The sequence below is a fragment of the Copidosoma floridanum genome, unplaced genomic scaffold (assembly GCF_036245765.1).
Source record: "Copidosoma floridanum isolate Cflo_tuat_1 unplaced genomic scaffold, Cflo_Japanese_pri ptg000004l, whole genome shotgun sequence".
Lineage (NCBI taxonomy): Eukaryota > Metazoa > Arthropoda > Insecta > Hymenoptera > Encyrtidae > Copidosoma > Copidosoma floridanum.
The window spans coordinates 16,539,554-16,561,107 of NW_028321881.1; the positions used below are offsets into that span (position 1 = coordinate 16,539,554).

A 21,554-nucleotide genomic window follows, 5' to 3' on the forward strand; every position below is an offset into this window, starting at 1 on the left:
TTTGATTGAGTATTATGGAGTATAAAATACCTATGAGATTTCAAAACGTAGATCTAGAAAACCTCCTACAAAATAACATTTCTAGTACATTTTTTCCGTATGAACCAAAATTCAAATTACAATCTTATTATAAGAATTATTTGACAATAAAAAGAAATGGTTAATAGTATGAAAGAATTTCATGACAAGTTTATTTGTAATAATGATAATTTTAAGTTAAAAAAAAAACATGACACCTTATTTCATTAAAATGATCTAACAAAGAATTAAGTTTCTCAAAGACCATAATTTTTTTAATATTTTGCACAAAAAAATCTATTACCAAGTCACACTTTATTATTCATATTTACTCTGTGAAGGTCATAGTTCGTGATGAAAAATTGATGGAGGATATGAAATACTCATTAATAAGATGATAGAGATTTCACAGAAAAAATAATCGTGTACCAAAGATTTATGTAAATTTGATAATTATTATACTTTATTATAAATTATTATACCATATTAAATTTAATGATTATTATACCATGATTATTTTACCATACGATTATTCTTTAAAGTATTCGTAGAATTCTAGTTATTTTTCTGAAAAATTTTTAATAGATTTTAATGCTTTAAAATATCGTAATACTAAAAAAGCATATTTTTCCTAAAAATGCCTCAAATTTAAGAAAGATTAATATAATAAATTACTTTACATAAATTGTTTCTAACAAAAAAAAGAGATACAAATACACCTTAGATCCTTCTTTAACAAGCAAAAATTTGTGCCACAAAACTTATTCAATAGATGGTAGATTTTTTAAAAGAAGCAGTTTTTGACAATTTAGTCAAAATTGCTTTATTGCAGGATTTAGAAAAATTGTAACTTTATTTCAAAGCATTTCATAGAGAAATTACAGGAAACCTTTTATTCTTAAAATAGGTTATATTTGCATAAAAAAATTATTCTGAAATGAAATTATAAGATTTCGGAATTTGCTTAAACAATTGCGTTACAAACAAATTCTTTTACTCTAAGACGACTTAAACCTAACGATTCAGATTCTACGCAAAAAGTTACCTTAAAAAAATCTTGATTTGTCTATAGGCCTATAGTTTTATAGGAAATCATACTCAGTCATCGAAATAACTGACCTTATCTGTTATTTTCCCAAAATTTGTAGGTTAGAATCATGATTGCCAATATTTTCTATGGTTTTTCTATGAGCCCTATCACGTAAGCGTTATTTAGAAGAAAAAATTTGTTCAAATTGGTTCACTCAGTCGTGAGTTATTTTATTTCGTAAGAGTTTTGTCATTTCCGTTGTGCCCCATACGTCGGTGGGGTGTGTAGAACATGGTACAGGTGGAACTAGGTATAGGTGGAACTCTGATGCACCCTTATATGTCAGTGGGATGTATAAATTTGGTAAATCTGAAACTTGGTGTAGGTGATCATGAATTAAAAGCTAGGTGTCTGAAAATTTGAAACTATGGATTCAATATAATGGCCAATTTTTTAATGATCAAAGCAATTTCAATTTTCAATTTATCTAGACATTATGTCTTCAACTTTACTGGAGTATCTGACTTCGAATTCGTAAGATGCATCATTAGATATATCAGTGCCTAATAAACTCCTTTATATGACCATTACTTTATAAATAAGATCAAAATATGTATTTTATCACGTGAAAAATTTTTAATAAATCTAAGGGTTTTCTTCTCGAAAACCAAAATATTAATCCAAAAGTGGCAGGAATCATGTTTTTCTGGGAATTCAATTTAGAAAATGATAGAATTTGTTAATTTTTATTATTCAATGATTTTTGGATAAGTGGCTGCCATGTTGGATCCACCAATTTAAACTTTTCAATTTGTCAATCAGCATTCGAAAGCGTATAATTTTTTCAGAATTATGTCATAAAAATAAAGAAAGAATTATATTATAAAAACTAATGTAAGCTACTATTTGTTTGAGCACAAGATAATAGTACAAATATTGCAAGAACTAACTTACATGCCATTGATGAGACCTTCACTAAAAAATTGTAATCTGTATTATGTACGTATTCAGACTAATTAATGGCTTAATGTGAAACAACCATGAAGAACGTCTTCATAAAATACATTGAGATTGTGTTTAACATTTATATGAAATATTTGACTTATTATATAGCCTTCTTATTGTTAATATAATCACATAGTATTGATTATTACAACTTTCTTATTGCATTAGCTCTCAGTGCTCAAATAAGTGGTGCTATGACTAACCATTTTTTAAATATTCTCAGAATAAAACACATAGTATAAGATACACAAGCACTTGTATATGCTGTACTATAAGTTACATTTTCTTCGGTAGTGTGAGAACAGTAAATTAGTAAATTTCTACAGTCTTTCTGTTTCTTTAATACACTATTGACCTTTTTTAAGATCCTGTCCTTAAAAAAATTTTGGTGTTTCTTATTAGCCAGGCATCCTGCAATAACTATATTTTATTTACTTGGAAAAATAATATTTGATGTCCTTTAAGTTAAAAATAATATGAATCAGCAGCTGATTTCCACACACTTGAAACAAATTACGACTAATAAGCATCAGTATCTTATGAAAAAGTATTATTTGTGTCAATTTGATTAATTCAGGAAGATGCAGCTTGCAGTGCCGTAGGAAGTTAGCATATTGCTCATGCATTAAACTCGTTAGTACAATACCATCTTTTTGGGAGAGTCTACTTTAAATTTTTTGATTGATCTAATTTTCTAATATCCTATTTTTCCATTACCTTTGAAAACATCTGTATGAATTTCTAGATCAAAATATTCAGTACGAAAACTCTAGGCAGAATTTCGTTACACCGAAGCATAGGCTTGAACTCTTATTAATTAATATGTTTACTTATAGCTTCTCAAATAGTGTGGTATTCTATAGGCTATTCGATACTTATTTGCTTTAAAGTACATATGCTATTCTTTAGAGACAATTTTTTAGGTTCCGTTTTTGATTTTTCAGCTATCTTACAAGTACAGTGAGTTATTATTAATTTTAATGTCGTCTGCTATCCAACTTTGAATTCTAACCTTCTATTTCTGAGATAGCCACAAAATAATAAGCATGACCTGGAAGAACAAATGAAGAGACAAAAGCTTATGTATTTAAAAAAAAATTGGTATTGTATGGCCTCTAGAAAACTGCACTTGTTGGAAAGCTGTAAGTAAAAATGTAAATATATTAAAGTTGATGCTTACATTTTATATGGGGCGTGACAGAATTGTGCTACAAATGTTTCTATTTAACATTTTAATCCTAAATTTTATTTAAATGTTTGTTATAGGTAATGAACTAATACAATGCAAAAAAATTTGTACATTAGAAAGTTTATAATAGACTATCATCAAACATAGTAATTATACTTCGTACAACTACAAGTTACAGTTTTTTTAAAATAATAGTGTCATATCACAATATCTGACTAAAACAAACAAAAACAACATAGTTTCAAAAATAACCTAAGGTTCTTATGTCCCCAACTTGATGTAGCACTTTACACTTCATTTTCCCTTAAATAAGCAAATATAAATGTTTATCATCTTGTTTATTTAACAAAAAAATGTTATGTTAAATTATCTTTCAAAACAAACGTTACATAATATTGTAACAGATAGTTATCGCATTGAAAAGTTAATTCATAAGAAACATCAAGAACCTTATATTGTTATATATACCTTTTTAAAAACATTTAATACATTATTTATTTACACTTAAACAGAACTCAGAGCTATTCAAAACAAGAACGTCTGCAAACAAAAAAAAGATTGAATGATTTAGTTTTTAAAAATGTAAATAGTGATAAAGTTCTTAATGTTATAGAGTAAACACAAACTACACAATCACATATATTACATTATGCACGTACACATGGAACACCTTGTCGTGTACATGTATCGGAGAATAGAAAAAAAAAGAAATTAAAGGAGAAGGATTCAACTCGTTTTGTTCTTAATACTAGCTAAACTCATCAGTACGGTATGCTGATGATCGTAGCTGAAGAAAAGTACGACTAATACTTCTTCTTCACACGTTTTCTTGTCATGCGTCTGCAAGATAAATACAATGCATCGAGAGAGAATATAAGAGAATAATTTTTTAAGCAATGTAAAATACGGCAAAAATAACTAGCAAACCACACTGATGAGTTTAGCTGGTGGTCAATAACGTACCGAGCTCAATATCTATCCTTTAATTTCTTCTTCTTTAAGTCAAGTTTTTTATGCAGAGCCCTTGGTAGACGAAAGTAGAGGAAAGTATCAGACTTTTTTTAACTCTTTTTTTCCTGTGCATTCCCCCACCACCACATGCACTCTTGGCAGCGACTATCAAGTAGTATAGTATTACGTACGATACGTGCATGCAGTAGTGCGGTCACATTTTTTTTTATTCTTTCCCTCTCTCTCTCTCTCTATGCTTGATGCTCCACAAATATCCAGACATAGTATTTTGTTGATTAAAATTGATTGTCAGCTGAATGTTGTTGCTTTACAGCAAATAACATGCCGTTCTTTCAGACGTTTCGATAGAGAACTTTTTTATATGGATTTGTGTTTGGTTGATTGGCATAGTATATCTCAACTTGCTAATGTTGACGACAAGGTCAACCTGCTTACTACTTTCTTGATGCGTATATTTAATAAACATGCTCCTATACAATCATTTGTTCTTTGTCAGAAATTTTGTCCCTGGATGATACCAAAAATTAAGTTAGTTATTAAAAAACGTACTATCAAATGGTGGGTGTTTCGTAGACATCGACGTTATGTTGACTTTAACTCTCTTTAACAGCTGCGTAACAGAGTTAAAACGCTTTAGAGGAATACGTTACGTAATTATAATAAACATAGACTCACGTCCTGCCTTTTTCCAGCAAAAATGTAGAAATTTCTTTGTAATATTGATGCTGCTCTATCCTCCAGTGTTGCTGCACCTAATTCCTTTAATATTGATTTACTCGATTAGCACTTTGTTGGAGTTCCGCCTCCATCAGCTTTTGCCACACTACCTATACCTCCTACCTTCTGTGCTTCACCTTTTGACGAGAGGTTTTTATTTGAACATGTCCAGACTGATGATGTTTTGGACACCATTTCTAATAGTAAGTCTAACGCATGTGGGGAATATGGTATTACCATCAACATGCTGAGGCTTGCAGTTGCCAAAGTTTTACGTGTTCTGCTAAATATTTTCGACTATTCGTTATAGTCAGGAAGGTTTCCACCTAAATGGAAGATGGCCTTGGTTATGCCTCTACCCAAACAGCCATTACCAACTAATCTTTGTCATTTTTGCATGATTAGCTGGCTTTGTGTTCCATCAAAGCTTCTTGAAGCTGTGGCTCTCAAACAGATCTTGGCTTATATTGAGTCATCTTCAATATTATGCCAACAGCCATTTTGTTTTCGCAAGAATCATAGTCCTCACACAGCTTTAATAAATATTGTAGATTAATAAGGATAGAATGAGATTTGAGTTCATTTACGTTGTAAGATGCTCTTAATTTTAAACGTGTATTTGATGTCGTCAATTTTAAAATTTTACTGTCCAAACTGCGCTCCATGGGATCCTCTGATTCAATTTGCCTCTGGATTGAGTCGCTTTTATCAGGTAGATCTCAAGTGGTTGAATTGTCAGTGGAACTAATGTCGAGTTGGCTTGATCAGGTAACTGATGTCCCACAGGGCAGTCTCTGTGGATCCATCCTGTTTTCGCTCATTACAAAGGACCTGCCCTTGGTTTTATCACATTACCAATGTTATTTATATGCTGATAATTTTGTGCTGATGTATTCTGGTTCTGTATCTGATGTCCCTAAGATTGTTTTATCAGTTAAGTCTGATCTTTGTAGTATCCTTGATTGGTCAGGTGATAAATATATTGATACTTATATTCCTAAAACCAAAGCTTTTTGATCGCTTCTCGTGCTCATATGGTTAGTGTCAATAGTATAGTTAAGAATTCACCCTCTCCTAATGGTAAACCTATCGAATTATGTGCATCTATCAAACTTTTTGTAGTCATTCTCAATCATATACTTGCCCTTTACAGTTGAAACCGCCAGAAAAAGCTATGCAGCAATGGCACGACACTGAAGACATCAAGATTCTCTGCCCTGTTCGTTGAGATTAATTTAGTTAAATCCCTTGTCTTTCCATATTTTGAATACCGTTCTGGTATTACCCTTAATCTATCAAGTATTTTGTGCACTAAGTTATCACGTTGTAAAAATTACTTTTATTATTGCGTGCTGCAAAACTTTGTAGGTTGTGGCTTGCGCGCAAGACTAACCGTTATCTCGTTTCCATATATTGGCCAAGGCGAAATAAGGCCTAAAGCCTTTTGTCTTATTAATAAATTCAAATTCAATTCAATTAAATTCAATTCAATTCTCTTTCTTTCTCTCTCTCTCTCTCTCTCCCTCTCTCTCTGTCAACTATATATATTGACGGGGCAGTTGTTACATGTATTGTATTTATGCAGTGAGAAGTGGACTATGCATCTGATCAACACGTGGAAGTTTTGGATTAAAATATCAGACAATGTACCAAAATTTTTTTCTTAAGATAACTAATATCATCAATTCTTAATCATTAGTAGATAATGTTACGTTATTCATATAAAAAAATAGGTTAAGCAGAAATTTTCAAGGTGTTATATAAAATAATGTGTGTTTATAATAATAAACCAATTGCATTACCAAATGGCACGAGAATGTAAAAGTCAAATCGAACGATAAATACTTTTGGTCAAGGAGAACATTCAGAAAATCATGAGATTGGGCTTAGATACAGCGTAGGAGTCTGCCAGACTGGCATTGAAACTCATAAGAGTGAGAGAGAGGTTTATCACGTGGCGACATCTAACCTCTTTCTCACTCTCACGAGCTTTAAGTTAGTCTGTCAGACTCCTTGACTTTATCTACACTCACTTTCAGCAGGTCAAATAAGTATTTAAGTATTCAAGATGAGACGGTAAAAATTCGTACTATAAATGTTAATAAATATAAAAAGAAAATATTTAAAAGTGGTTACAACAGAGTTTTTTGTTTTTTTCATGACATGCAAAAGTTTGCACGATAAATATTTATAAATATGATGAGACAATATAAAAACGTTTCAAATCATATTTTTTTTTAATATCACGCATGTTGACTCCAAAACATTATAAAAAGTGCACCACACTTAAACGCCAAATAACACGTAAAGACACTGATGCTCAGTACCACTAACAGTGACATTCCTTTGTGTACAGGACCAAAATCACGTAAGATATTATACGAGAATCATCTGGCATTTTTTGCAGCTCTTCTCACTCTCAAACGCATAACTGTCTCACTCAGTATCACACTGTAGCTTCTTTACTTTTATAAGCTCATGAAAGCTTCGCTGTTTCTGTAGGTCTCGTGACCTATAGTTTTCTTTCTTTATTCTGTAATACAGGTGCACCATAATGGGTTATGTATACGCTTGCATATTGTACTGTATCTGGAAGTGTAGTTAATATGTACATGAAATTAATAGATTTATTTACATTTCTACAAATTTTCATTTTTACAAACTTACAATAAAAGAGGTAATCTGATTATTTCATTTATTTTTTGAATATGTGATCTAGTCAAGCATATTTTTTACTTTGCTTAAACATTCCTTTTCTTACATCTCCTCCTAACATAATAAGTAAGCTCTTAAAGAGCAAGTATCAGAGCAAAAATTTATCTACGGCTAGGATCACTAGTACACTGTAGTAATGAGTTGACCTAGTGGTCGAGAATGAACCAAGTTCAATGTCTTTCCTCCCGTTCTTGTTTTTCCTTGTTTTTTTACACATGTACACGGTAACGTGCTTGTGTGTTGTTAATCTGAAAGTGTTGTTTATATTGCTACGTGTTTTTTTTTATAGTGCGTACACCTATTGTTCTTTAGTAACGTTGGCTTAGTACCACAGAGGAACTCAGAGACGGGGTTTAATAACATGAGCAGAACTTCAGAAAAATTTGAGTTTATTATAAAACTCGAGAATTAAGCTCTGGGCGTTAAACGAAATCAAAATATAACAAATCAGCGATATAATCCAAAGACAATTATACATAAAAAAAAACTTTCGACACCTTAACTACATAACCCAAATAACGCTTCATTCGTGTAAGAATTCATTTAAGTACAACATACTGTTTTATACTCAATTAATTTATTATCTAATTTTATTAAATCTACCGTTAAGCGTAAAAGAATAACATTAGCGTATCACAATCCATCAAACACATAAAATGAGTTGTTAAATTTCTAATACGCTCGTGTATTTATTAAAACAAAGAGAAACATTACGATCATTAGAGTCACGGCAGTCCTTTATTAAGATCAATCTACAAAGAAAAGGAGCTAATAATCTCTTAATGAATAAGTCAAACCGTTTGGCAATTTTTCACCGTTACAAAAAGCAACTAACTTTCTATGCAAGTAATTGTTCGCTTAGCATGATAGCGATTAAATTAATTTTCACAACAAATAAGCTTCATGCCACACTAACAGGTGAAGAGGGGATGCTAATCCCTTTGATAAACACGCAGAAGGAGGTCTTATATCCCGTCTAGACTAGCTTCAATTTTGTGATTCTAACTATAGCTGTATTAGGTCCCGTCACAGAAAAAACAATCGTATTCTAAGATGAATAAGTGGCACAAACGAGCAAGCGATTCCGCAAACAAAGAAAATAGAAAGACCACACTAGGCTGACCTAAAAGTAAAAAAAAATTTACTTCGGAAACACGCAGGAAAAATAAAGCACCGATACACTGGGCAAATAACTCCCAATACCCTCGTTGTACCGAGCTATGGTCTGTCAACTCAATCGATTGACGAGAGAAAGATTTACGCCCTCAATTGCTCCTTACCCCCAGAGACGAGGGCTACCACAAAGGACTATGGGGAAAGTACTCACGCTTTTCTAAAGTCCCTTCCGATGTTCCGCTTGGAACAAGTCCTGATTAATTCTGCTCTTCTTGTTCTGCTTTTTGAGCCCTGTTCCTTTCCCTACTTTTGGCACTCGAGCGCCTCAAATTTACCAGCGGCAATGCGCACTCATTTACCAAGCTGTCAAACACGCATCTTCGCCTGGCAATAGGACATACTCATAGCAAAGACTCCCACCTGATAATATTTGACCCAATGATACAAAGGCATTAGAGAGACATAAAAAATCATATCCGAATATATACTCTGTAAAATAAGTAAATTTCTAGCTACAAGCAGAGAAAAAAATGGCATTATCGCATGAGACTGTCAATGCGATAAATCTGTGCAGCACACCATGCGCTTTTACTGTAGCTGCTACGAGCTAAGCGCAGGCTGCTATGTAGCTATGACGTCACCAGTGTCTATGCCGTAATGTCATCACCTATAAATATACATATTCAAATTTATGTGTACATATACACTGCAGCTGATGTGATAGTCTTGATACTCTTCATGCTTAATTCATTAAAATTTTAGCTGTGCTGTATAGCTTTGCTATTCTAGTGTCAAAATTAGATCCATATATAAATGGTGCTCACAATAAATATATTTTCCTAATATCACAAGACTATCAGCTGAAGTGTATATCGACGCCTCGTATGAAGACCAGCACAGTTCAGATCTTTTTACTGAAAATAACATTGAAAAATCTGAATAGTGCTGGTCTTTCTACGATGCGTCGATATAGACACACATTTGAACATACATATATATATATATAAGTATTTGTGAGCTGCGCAAGTGACGAGTGCATGCCTGCTGCAGAGAGAGCATATAGTGTAAAAATAAAATGTGGGAGAAGCAAACGCAAGACAACAACAGACAAAACTCCATCACCACTTTGCGTTTTGCCCATAGCTGTAGTCAATGCGTTAAAGGTGTCGACTCTCTGCTCTAAACCCATTAAACTCTGGCGCAAGGCTCATGTCTCATGATGACATTACGGCATAGACACTGGCGACGCCATAGCTACATAGCAGCCTACGCTTCGCTCGTAGCAGCTACAATAAAAGCGCATGGTGTGCCGCACAGGTTCATCGCATTAGCGATCTCATGCAATAATGCCATTTTTTTCCTCTGTGTGTATTCGCATTTTTAAAAGCTAAAGTTAAAAGGGATAAGAAGATTATTATACTATAACGATAATTTAGTCCTAATGTGTATGTTATATGAATTCAAATAAATACTAAACTTACCATAGCTTCTTTTATGGTCTTAAAATGTCCATTTACATGTCCTGTGTATCGTCTTTTGTCTAAGTTTAGCTGTATGGCACTATAAATACTATGAAATGGAATCAAACTGATGAAATATTTGAAATCGCATCGACGATAGTTTTGAAGTGGCGAAATAAGCTGAAAATTTCCTGATATGCTGTTATAAGTACCTTTATTATAATCTACATGCCAAACATTTCTGATGCTTAATATTTTTCCAGGACAGTAATTAATTACAACGTAAGTGTCAAGCGTGTTATTGCTTATATAATCGTGTGATATGTTAAAATAAAAACTGTGAACTGAATAAATTGTACTTTTAAAACTGCAGTACAAACTGAGATTAATAGTACTATCCTGCATTTTATTTTTTCCTGCTGCATGTAGAATCATGTATTGATAATCTAACCAATTAGCGCTCCCACTAACTTCAAATTTTGAGTTAGTTATCTGGTACCTGCAAAATAAATACATTATACAATTTAAACAGTTTGAGTAAAATTAAAATAATATTAAAAAAAAAATTTATTTATTGTTTATATGCAAAGGTTCTTAATTTTTGACCTAGCTATGCAGGACAATTTACTGTTTTCCTAAATAGTATAACTATTAGGTTAGTAGTGTTATAGAATAGAATACTGAAGATTCAAAACTAAGCTTTTAAGTAAGAGAAAGCCTTATTGATTCTAATTACACATATCTTACATTTATTTTAGCATTCACTAGTTCCCTTGCTCTGTTATAGTCCTAGTTATATTATAAAGAGGTCTATGAGACTAGATTGATTCCTAAAAACCTCAGTGAGTTGTATTATTTAAAGTCATATAAAAAAACAAGCACTAAATATGAATAAAAGTAAGACTGTGTAAGGTAGCAGAACAAAAATAAAAAAAGGAGTGTTACATAAAAGAAGTGCAGTGTGATAAACATCAATATTTTCAGCACTCCACTTCTCTCTAGATTACTCCTTGCATTTCTGATCACCATTTCCGTATTCACTACGATACTTGCCGACCACGTAAGCAAACTCAAATCATTTTTATCCTCTGATAACTATTTGCTAATGTTGAATCTTATTTTGGCACGTTAGATGATTTCTTAATAAACATGTAACTTTGCATCATGATTATAGTGTAGATTTAGATATACAGTAAGGGCTGAATTTATTTTATTCCCTCTTATATAGGTATTCTGGTACAACATAACACGAGCTTACCCTTTCCTTATCTATGCTCATTTTAAGTATTTATGTTAGCATTTTGTAGTTTCTTGTAAAGATCATTCCAGAAAAACCTCCACATACCCCCATTGACCACCAACTGCCCCAGTCACAAAATTTAGTAAAGTTCCATCATTTTCTGTATTTCTTGGCCATGTTTTCATTTTTCCCTGATATTCTTCTGCTTCCACAATCCAAAACACCCTCACAGCCTTTTTATTGGTCCCCAAAGTCTCCCACCCAGCCTCCCACACCATTTTTCAATAATTTTAGTAAAACCTTACAATTCATCACAAATCCTGATGCCATCATGCACAGATTTCTGTAAACATATTATTTCGTTGTTCAATTTATTCTGTTAAAAACAACGATAAGATTAACAAACTATAGCATGTTTGTATGTATGTTATAGGACATTCTTTGCTTGTAACATACATATACATAAATAATATGAAAAACTTATGCGAACATGATGTTAATTGGTTTAAATTAAAAAGTATTTTTTATAAAGATGCCCCACCACCCTCTAGTTACCAACATGTGCATACAAATAACTAATAATGAGGTTATTTATATAACTAAGAATAAAATTATCAAGAAAATTATTTCAATTTTTTTTCAATGTTTTTGTGAGTACTAAGTTATTGGTGCTCTAAGTTTTTTTTGTAATATTACTTATAAAGGATTAAAAAGTTTCAGTTTCTTGTTTTTCTTTGTCGTTACCTTAGAGAACATATACATGGAGGAAGCATTGTATGCTCCGACCGCGAGACGAGATGAGAGAGACAAAAGACAAATAGCAGTACAACCTTTCTCTCTCTCTTACACGTCTCTGATTGGTTGGCCCCCTTCCGTATATATAGGTATAGTCGTATCCACGAGTGGCGGTCGTGGGGAAACAGAGCAGATATATGTTACCTAAGCTCTGATGAAAAAGAACTTATACATTACCAGAGAATATAGAATATATCCTCTTTAAGTATAGAACGCCAAAGCGGAATTCCGAGCAATACACACTAAAACAATAATCTTCCATTACAACATAATTAAAGCAACAAAAATTGAATAAACATTTCCAATTTTAATGAAAGCCCTCACACCTGATAAAACAGTTCTTGTATGGCTAATGACTCTGTTCTTATGTTTGTCTTCGATAGCTGAGCGGTCAAGAATGCTCGATTAGCTTTGGCGCTCTGGGCTTCGAATCTGACCTATGACTTTTTTTTTTGTTTTAGGTGTAAATTTTCATAATAATTGTCTTATTACGTTTCGTTTGTTCATAATTTTTATATATTTTTATAAATAAATTTATTTTATAAGATTTCACACTTTAATAATAAGATTTAAAAAACTACTCTTGACTAATGCCAATAAAATACTAATGCGAGCATAAATTCAATATTATACTATTACAATACGTCGTATGGTTTATTTTTTAATGGAATTACTCAATGAAAAATGATGGGAAGGTGGCAGTATTTTTCATTAGGATAGGATGCATGCAGGATAAAGGGCATATTAGATATTAGAACCCCAATAAATCCGTACCGATCACTGAAGTAAATAATTAAACAAATAATGTTTACACTTGTAATGATAATAATGTACAAAAAGTATTTACACATTTTTGCATTAGTATTTTATTGGCATTAGTCAAGAGTAGTTTTTTAAATCTTATTATTAAAGTGTGAAATCTTATAAAATAAATTTATTTATAAAAATATATAAAAATTATAAACAAACGAAACGTGATAAAACAAGTATTATGAAAATGTACACCTAAAAAAAAAAAAAAAAAAGCATAGGTCAGATTCGAAGCCCAGAGCACCGAAGATAATCGAGCATTCTTGACCGCTCAGCTATCGAAGACAAACATAAGAACAGAGTCATTAGCCATACATGAACTGTTTAATCAGGTGTGAGGGCTTTCATTAAAATTGGAAATTTTTATTCAAATTTTGTTGCTTTAATTATGTTGTAATGGAAGATTATTGTTTTAGTGTGTATTGCTCGGAATTCCGCTTTGGCCTTCCATACTTAAAGAGGATATATTCTATATTCTCTGGTAATGTATAAGTTCTTTTTCATCAGAGCTTAGGTTACATATATCTGCTCTGTTCCCCCACGATCGCCACTCGTGGATACGACTATACCTTTATATACGGAAGGGGGCCAACCAATCAGAGGCGTGTAAGAGAGAGAAAGGTTGTACTGCTATTTGTCTTTTGTCTCTCTCATCTCGTCTCGCGGTCGGAGCATACAATGCTTCCTCCATGTACATATTCTCTAAGGTCGTTACACTCATATAAACACAAACTTAAATAACACTCTACTATACAACTATGTAAGGCATGAAAATATTTTCCTGTTATAAAGATCAACTTGCAAAAGTAGCCAAGTAATTTGAAAAATATTTATTCAGCTGTTAAATGTATATATGATCTGAAAAATTCATAAATATTGGCTTTTTATGTAGAGTATAACATTTTATTAATGTCGACTTTTAAAGGTTAACAAATTTGAAATATTTATAAAATCTTAAAGCAGAAATTCTTTTTAATGCATTTTGCTTATCCCTATTACAATTTTATCAAGGAAAAGAAAAAATTTCTATACTCACAGAATAGCATCTAAGTTGTCAGACGCTGACTTTAAAAAAATTTTGATACGTGGAAAAGTAAAAGAAAATAAAAAATTCGTGTTCTTTGTCACGTCACACGCAGTTCTGGAAAACTGAAACAACCCCTAAAGTTTACCCCCCAAAAACCGTTTTTCCTAAATATCTTGGTTTTAACTCTATATTTGATGATTAAAAAAAAAAATCAAGACTATTCCTTAAGGAAAGTAATTAATATTATTTTAAAAAGTAGAGGTTATTGGTTTATTGGCGCAAATGTTTTTCATAACCGTACAGCATCGGACCCGTACATCCAACACAGGCCAATGTTTTGTCATTAAAACTGATTATTTTTCTTAGTAGAGATGAAGGGAAACCCTGTTTGTTGTAGTATACTGGAAAATGGGTTTTATAATTTCTTCATTTATTATTATTTGTTGTATTTACATTCTATATAAATTTATTTACTAAATTATTATTTATCAACAGAAATCACTTACCTTATGTGAAAATAATAACAGAAAGAAAGAAATGAGGAGCAAAAAGAAAATCGTAATTCAATAAATTTTTCTTCAGAATATGCCTAAATATGTTAAGAGAATCGCATTGATGTGTAAATTGCAATATAAAACAGTTAACACTGTTGCAATAAGGAAAAAAAACAGAGCTTCTACTTTTATAATCCTTAATGAATCTTTGATAATCTCATAAATAGTATTAAAGATTTGTTGAAAAAACGTACTTCAAACTTTACTAGATGTTTTTATTGATTCGTATGTATTTGATTCGTATGATTCATACTTATGTATTATATGTATGTAACACTATGTGAAAATTTTTATTTATCATGATAAAATGGTTCATTGTACAATTGACCATAAGAATAATCATTGGAAAAATAAGTAACGCGCCCTCGGTTGATCGCGTGCTCACCAGCTATTCCCACTCCTTAACTTCACCCCCACTAAATTCAATATTTTGCCTACGCCTGCAGCTGTAGCTTTTTTCGTAGAATAAGTTAATTTTTGCATCCGCAAAAACATGGCACTAGATAATAGGCGAACTAGTGGCGTTAAAATAAAATGAAAAAGAGAGCATTATTTCCTTTTCTAATAGAGTTAAAAGCACTGCCCAAGACAAACTTAAAGCAAATCTCTGTAACGGTCAAATGCATCAAAAATTCTATACACAAGTAGGACAGGATAAAGTTTAATATTTTATAACAGGTCTACATTGGATGAAAAAAGTACGTATGGGCCACGCAAACAACCTCAAAACTAGCCCAACTTTGGCTATAGAAATGAAAAAAAACTTCACGTGTTATGAATCCAAACATCTACAAGAAACAGTTTAAATCATAATTAATAGACGAAGTCAAGATGCATGAATGAACTTAATCCAAACTCCAGAAAAATGCCAAATTTGTAAAAAACAAGGGCGCACACCAGGCAATCGCTAGTATTGCTATAATACTAGTAAAGCTGACACTTACCAAGTTACGACCATGTACAATGCTACACCATCCACCACCGAATGTCGTCCTAGTCTTTCCCTTATACCGTTATACATTCAGTTTAAAAAAAAAGGCCTGTCATGTAGATAATTATCGCATAATAATCCTGCACCTATATTTCAATCTAACAATTATGTACCAAACCAATACACGCAGCAACAAACTTCAAACTTAATTAATGATAATTGAAACAATTAAAAAACGTGCAACTATTGCAAGAAATAAGGTTACTGAAAAAGCGAATGTAAAAAAAGGCTTACAACGATAAAATTGAGCGAAAGGCATTGAGATATGACGCAGGTGTCTTCCAGAGGGGACGATTGGGAGAAACCAGCAATGTAACCCTTACATCCTCCCAAAGCAAACAAAAGTTAAAAAAACCATCTTACCGTATATCCAAACCCAAACATTTTTTGTAAAAATCATACTCAGTAAGATCAATCAACCCTTGTCGTTCATTCTCGACACCGGTGCGAAAGCATCACTCATTGAAGAATCCGTCATTCCATCTAACATCATAATTTTTCAAGATACCATTTTGCATTTAAAAGGCATAATGAACCTACCTCAAAAATATCTTAAAACTAAATACCAAAAAGGACTAAAAAATTGCAAAAACAGATAGGTACATATTTGAAAGAACAAAACCCTTAGAAGATCATACAAGCAACAGGTCGTGCCGATAATTCCAGCAAAAACCTAAAATTACAAATAAAAAAAAAGTAAACTTTAAACATTAACAACAAAACAATCTTGAACACATCAGTAAATTTAAACGTAAGATTGTGTTAACAAGAAGTTCTAAATTTATTGCGTTTCAAGCACATTAAGCACAGCAAGCTAACACTCATTAAAAAAAATAACAGTAGACTATGACAACGGATTTAACCTCAAAGGTGAAAGTTTACCTGCTACGGACTGCACGGGGCTAAATATCCCCACAATAACTAGTATCCCTAATAAAATTAAGCCTTTCCGGCAACATCTCGTCTTGTGGGAAAAAATAAACAGACAAGTCAAAGAAATGCTTGACAACGAAGTCATTGAGCCTTTTACGAGCCCTCACGCAGTGCCTGTTTTCTGCGTTCCAAAAAAACCAGGACCCGACGGACAAAAAGATACAGTGTCCTTATAGACTTTAAAAACTCAGTAACGTAATACTTGACTACAATTATCCTGTACCCAATATTGCGGGTATTCTAGACAAAATCGGTGCATCTAAATATTTCACAGTCTTCGATTTGGGAGCTGGTTATTACTAAACTGAAATAAGAAAAGAAGGCAGAGATAAAACTGCCTTGATGTATGAACTAGGGACTTTTTTACTTTAAGAGATGCCTTTTTGGATTAAAAATAAGAGCACCAATATTTTTAGCACTCATAGTTGACTTAATTCCAAACATAGAAGGAGCAGTTTCTTTCTTAGACGACGTATGCATTTACTTCTAAAAATTTAATAAACACCACAAAATTATAATTCAATTTTTAAAGCAACTAAGAGAAGCAAATTTAGTATTGCAGCTAGAAAAATGCGAATTTTTGAAACAAGAAACAAATTATCTTGGTCACATAGTAAGTAGAGGAGGGCTAAAAGCCGACCCATAAAAGATAGAGGCAGTAAAAGAATTTCCTCGACCAAAAAATTACAGAAAAAGTTTAACAATTTCGAAGATTAGTAACATGCTACCGTTGCTTTATGGTAAACTTTGCTAAAATAGCTAAACCCTTAAACATGCTACTTAAAAAGGATCAAGAGTTCTCGTGGAACGAAAAAACTCAAACAGCATTTGAAATCCTGAGAGATAAAATATGTCCTTCTCCAATTGTATTCAACCCTATTCTTAGGAAAACGTTTATACTTACAATAAATGCTTTAGACTACGCTATAAAAGAAATGCCCTCACAAGAAGAAACTGGAAAAAAATCCTATCGCTTTTGTATCCCACACCTTGTCCAAATAAAAAAGCAACTACTCTATGTTCTCAAAAGAAGCCCTAGCTCTAATATATTGCATATAGCAATTAAGCGAATACCTGTACGGAAAAAGATTCACGTGGGTGACCGATCATCGACCACTTTTATATCTCAATTCGATCAAAAACTTATGCTCCTTAGACACGCGCTGGTGACTTAAGCTCGGTGATTGTTAATTCGATATAATATATCAACCAAGCATCCAGAAAGTTAACGCAGACGCATTATCTAGAAACTCAATCGGCGATCATATACTTTCATATACCTGCACGAAGAAGAACCACAATACCTGCCAAATACCTTATCAAAAGAAACCTATCAATACGGCACAAGCACGTGCCAAAGGGCAGGTAAGAGCATCAGCTTACGCTACAAGAAAGCCTTATCCCTATGAGCCTTAGCTCCTAAAAAACGAAAACTTGACGACAATAGCAATAAAGACCATGCACCCAGCTCAGCAATTTTCGAGCAAAAACAGACGGTCTCTTTCATAGAAGCTAGGCAAACCAAAGAGAACTTGTCAAGCACACATCACAAAACTAATAAAAGTCAGCAGTGAGACCCTTACAACGGTGAAGAAAATTTTTCCCATACCCTATACCCTTATGCGAAGCATCCATTTTTAGAGAGCACGAAGAAAATAATGCACAGAAAAATAATAATAATAATAGTAATAATACTTGAGAAAAGAAAATTATGTTGACTTCACCGACAATCTGAATCAACCATTAGATAACGGAACACAAGATATCCGTACCATAAGCAAATTACCCTGCTTGGAAAAATTAATAATTGGCACATCTAAATCAATTAATCACAACACCAATTTTTACACAGTTTTACCCATAAGAGGCTTAGACAAAGAAAACATAACAAACATAACAACATTAGTAATAAGTCTCTTATTGAATAAAATAAAATATTAATAAAAAAAAATATATCGACAGTCAGCATAACTAGAATCGCCAAATTAGAAATTGTCGAATTCCAAAAAATATTTCAGATGTTAGAAAAACATGTTATACAAACAAAAAAAATAATTTTTTTGGAAATAATACAACATAATGAAACACAAATATTTTAGGGAACATTAGAAAGAAGACATCCAATCGTTTATACTAAAATGTCTGGAATGTCAACTTAAAATTAAGTATCACTGACACACCTACCGAACCTTTTTCTAAACTTGCTCTAGACATATTGGGTCTATTACCAGCAACTCAACAAAATAATGAGTAGTAACTTTTTGAGTTAATTAGTAAAGAGAGTAGCTAGTCGATTCATAGTTGAGCAATTTAAAACAGCAGCGCTTCACCCCTAATGAAACGGTTTCCTTAAAAGATCACATTACACCCTTACTAAATACCTGAAAACATTTATTACAAGAGATTAACAGTGGGATAAATGGGTAGAATTGGCGACATTTAATTTTAATACTAATAAACAATAAAGCACACAGCACATACCTTTGGAATTAGTTTTTGGAAAAATAACACAGCTACCGACTAGTGAACCCTTTGATGCATATGATTTATTACCTACATACTGACAATACATGATGGATTTTGTCACTTAACTAAACACCCTATATGAGATTGCTCGCAGAAAATTGATTATTGCTAAGAACAGAGCAAAAAGATGTACTATAAAAAATAAAATTCTAAATTAATAAAAATAGAAGACAAAGTATGGCTCTCACAGGGCCTCAAAGATCATAAATTTAACGATCAGCATTCATGACCTTACTTTCATGACATTACTTTTATGACCTTGATTCTCTATAGTCAATATAGGACAATGCGATATTCCAGAACCAGTTATAAATTCAAGTAGAGTACACGTGTCTCTCATCAAATTAGAAATTAATGTCTTCATACGCGTCATTATTTTAAAATCTTGTTTAAGAAAATAATATAACATTGTGGCATAAAGTCGCACAATCAGTTATAAAAAACGGGTAAATGAAATACTTCCAAGGAATATTACGAGAGGAATGCAGTAGATTGCATTTACACAAAAGAATAACTATGTACAACAACGTAAGACAAGACATTTCCATTAACAATATGGAGATTTTTTCCGTAAAATAAGAAGGCTTGGTAGGCTCTTCAGGTACCTGTATAAACGCAGGATCATATACAGACACATACGGGGAGTATGAAAAAGTATTCGTACAGGGTAACGCCAGAATCACTTCAGAAAAGCGTTACAATGACATAGATTTAAATAATAATAATATGACTCAAATCAAGAACATCATGTATCTTCGCAGACGATCACTGCATTGACAGTGATTACGGATACACATTTTAGAACGTAATCCCTCTTGAGTCATGCGACCGTAATCGCTACACAAATCTTATTTTAGGAAACGTAAGCAGGGTACTTAAAAGTGAGAATGAGTTCAAATCACTGTATGCAGTCAAATTTGACCACGTGTCAAACGCATTCGAATACGTGAGTACTGTAAACACATGATTTTTCTCTATTATTAAAACAGAGCACCTACAAATATTTTTACTGACCGACCCCGAAAAGCAAAATTTTCTAGCAAAAAAAAGCGTCGATCTTATTAACATATATATGTTGACATATGTCAGTTTTTACTTTATCATTATAGAAAAACACTTCAGAAAACAAATAAAAGAACTTTAAAAAGACGTACAGTTGAAACAATGTGAGTTAGAGAGTTAAATAATTGGAAATGCACTCAAAATTTCCACTATTTCACCAGACAATTATGCTTATCAACTAATGCCTGGCTCAGATTACATCAGCTTTTTAGCCAAGAAGATAGTGTATATTATTAAGTATGTGCAAGAAGAAGTACGCATAAGAGAAGCTGACACATGCTATCAAGAGCTACCAGTTTTTTGAAATTAAAAACTGTATTGTTTAGTACCACGCACTTATTTCCTTCTAGAATACGGTACAAAATGTTACTACAAGTTACAACCCAAGATGATTCACAGTTACTAAAACCAGATTCCAAACGAACTTGGAAATACTCCAGTCCCCTCAACTTAGCAAATAGTGGTATTCATTCTTATCACGTTATACAAAAATTAGAAACCTTTATTATGTTTTCTTCCAAACGCTCAGCAGTACTAAATTTAATATCAGCCCGTATAACAGCAAAAACAAAACTAGCACAACAATTTTTACTCGTACACATCTTTGATTAAAATACTTTACAAACACACGCAGAAAATATTTGGATTAAAATATGTCAAAAATTCCTTTTTTTACGGCTCAGCAAGTACCACTTTTATTGCTATAATAATATATCTTAGAACCATGAAAATTGTTCTAGACGCTATAATTTATAGTGACGCTTTACCCAGCGTTCATGGATAGTCAATTCACATTCTAGGTGCGATCTGAAATTCACTTATGAACCTGCTACTGCATCTGTCCAGATCACCGCCCGACAGCGAAAACTCAAGCAACGGAGAAAATGCCACTGCATCAAATCTTCAAGTAACCAGCAAATACAAGTAAAGCAACTTCCTGAAACAATACTCATACACTCTATTACAGCCACCAGACCTTTAAAAACCGACACACACTCATATCCTATAATACATAAACCCTAAATTTTAGCTTCTGCCATGCATACTAAAAAAGCAGAAACACAAGTTCAAAAACCATTTAACATGGAGCAAAAAATAAATAAATCTCTAAACTTTGTACAAAAAAAAATTTTCTAAGCCATTTAATTGATATCAATAACGTTATAATTTAAACAAAATAACGTAATAATTAATCAGCGACTGATTGCTCCCTTGAAAATGATCGAGTCATACGGATATATATTAGAGTTGGTGAGATAGCTCAACATAACTACTCAGAAATAACACAAACACCCTAGGAGCGTGCAAAACTAAAAATAGCTTGTTTTATTAAAGGGCTTGAAGCCCCAGTAGGTCGCTATATGTGCACACCCACGTACTACGCTACACTTAAA

General features: G+C 32.5%; 1 protein-coding gene across 1 annotated transcript in view; it reads right to left on the reverse strand.

Annotated features, from left to right (window-relative positions):
• Positions 1 to 21,554, reverse strand: part of Apoltp (Apolipoprotein lipid transfer particle) — a 2,496,658-nt gene that overhangs the window by 1,508,018 nt on the left and 967,086 nt on the right. Inside the window, exon 14 of the mRNA XM_089596186.1 lies at positions 10,244 to 10,721. Coding sequence (XP_089452312.1) covers positions 10,244 to 10,721 — 478 coding nt within the window. The remainder of the gene's footprint in view (positions 1 to 10,243; positions 10,722 to 21,554) is intronic.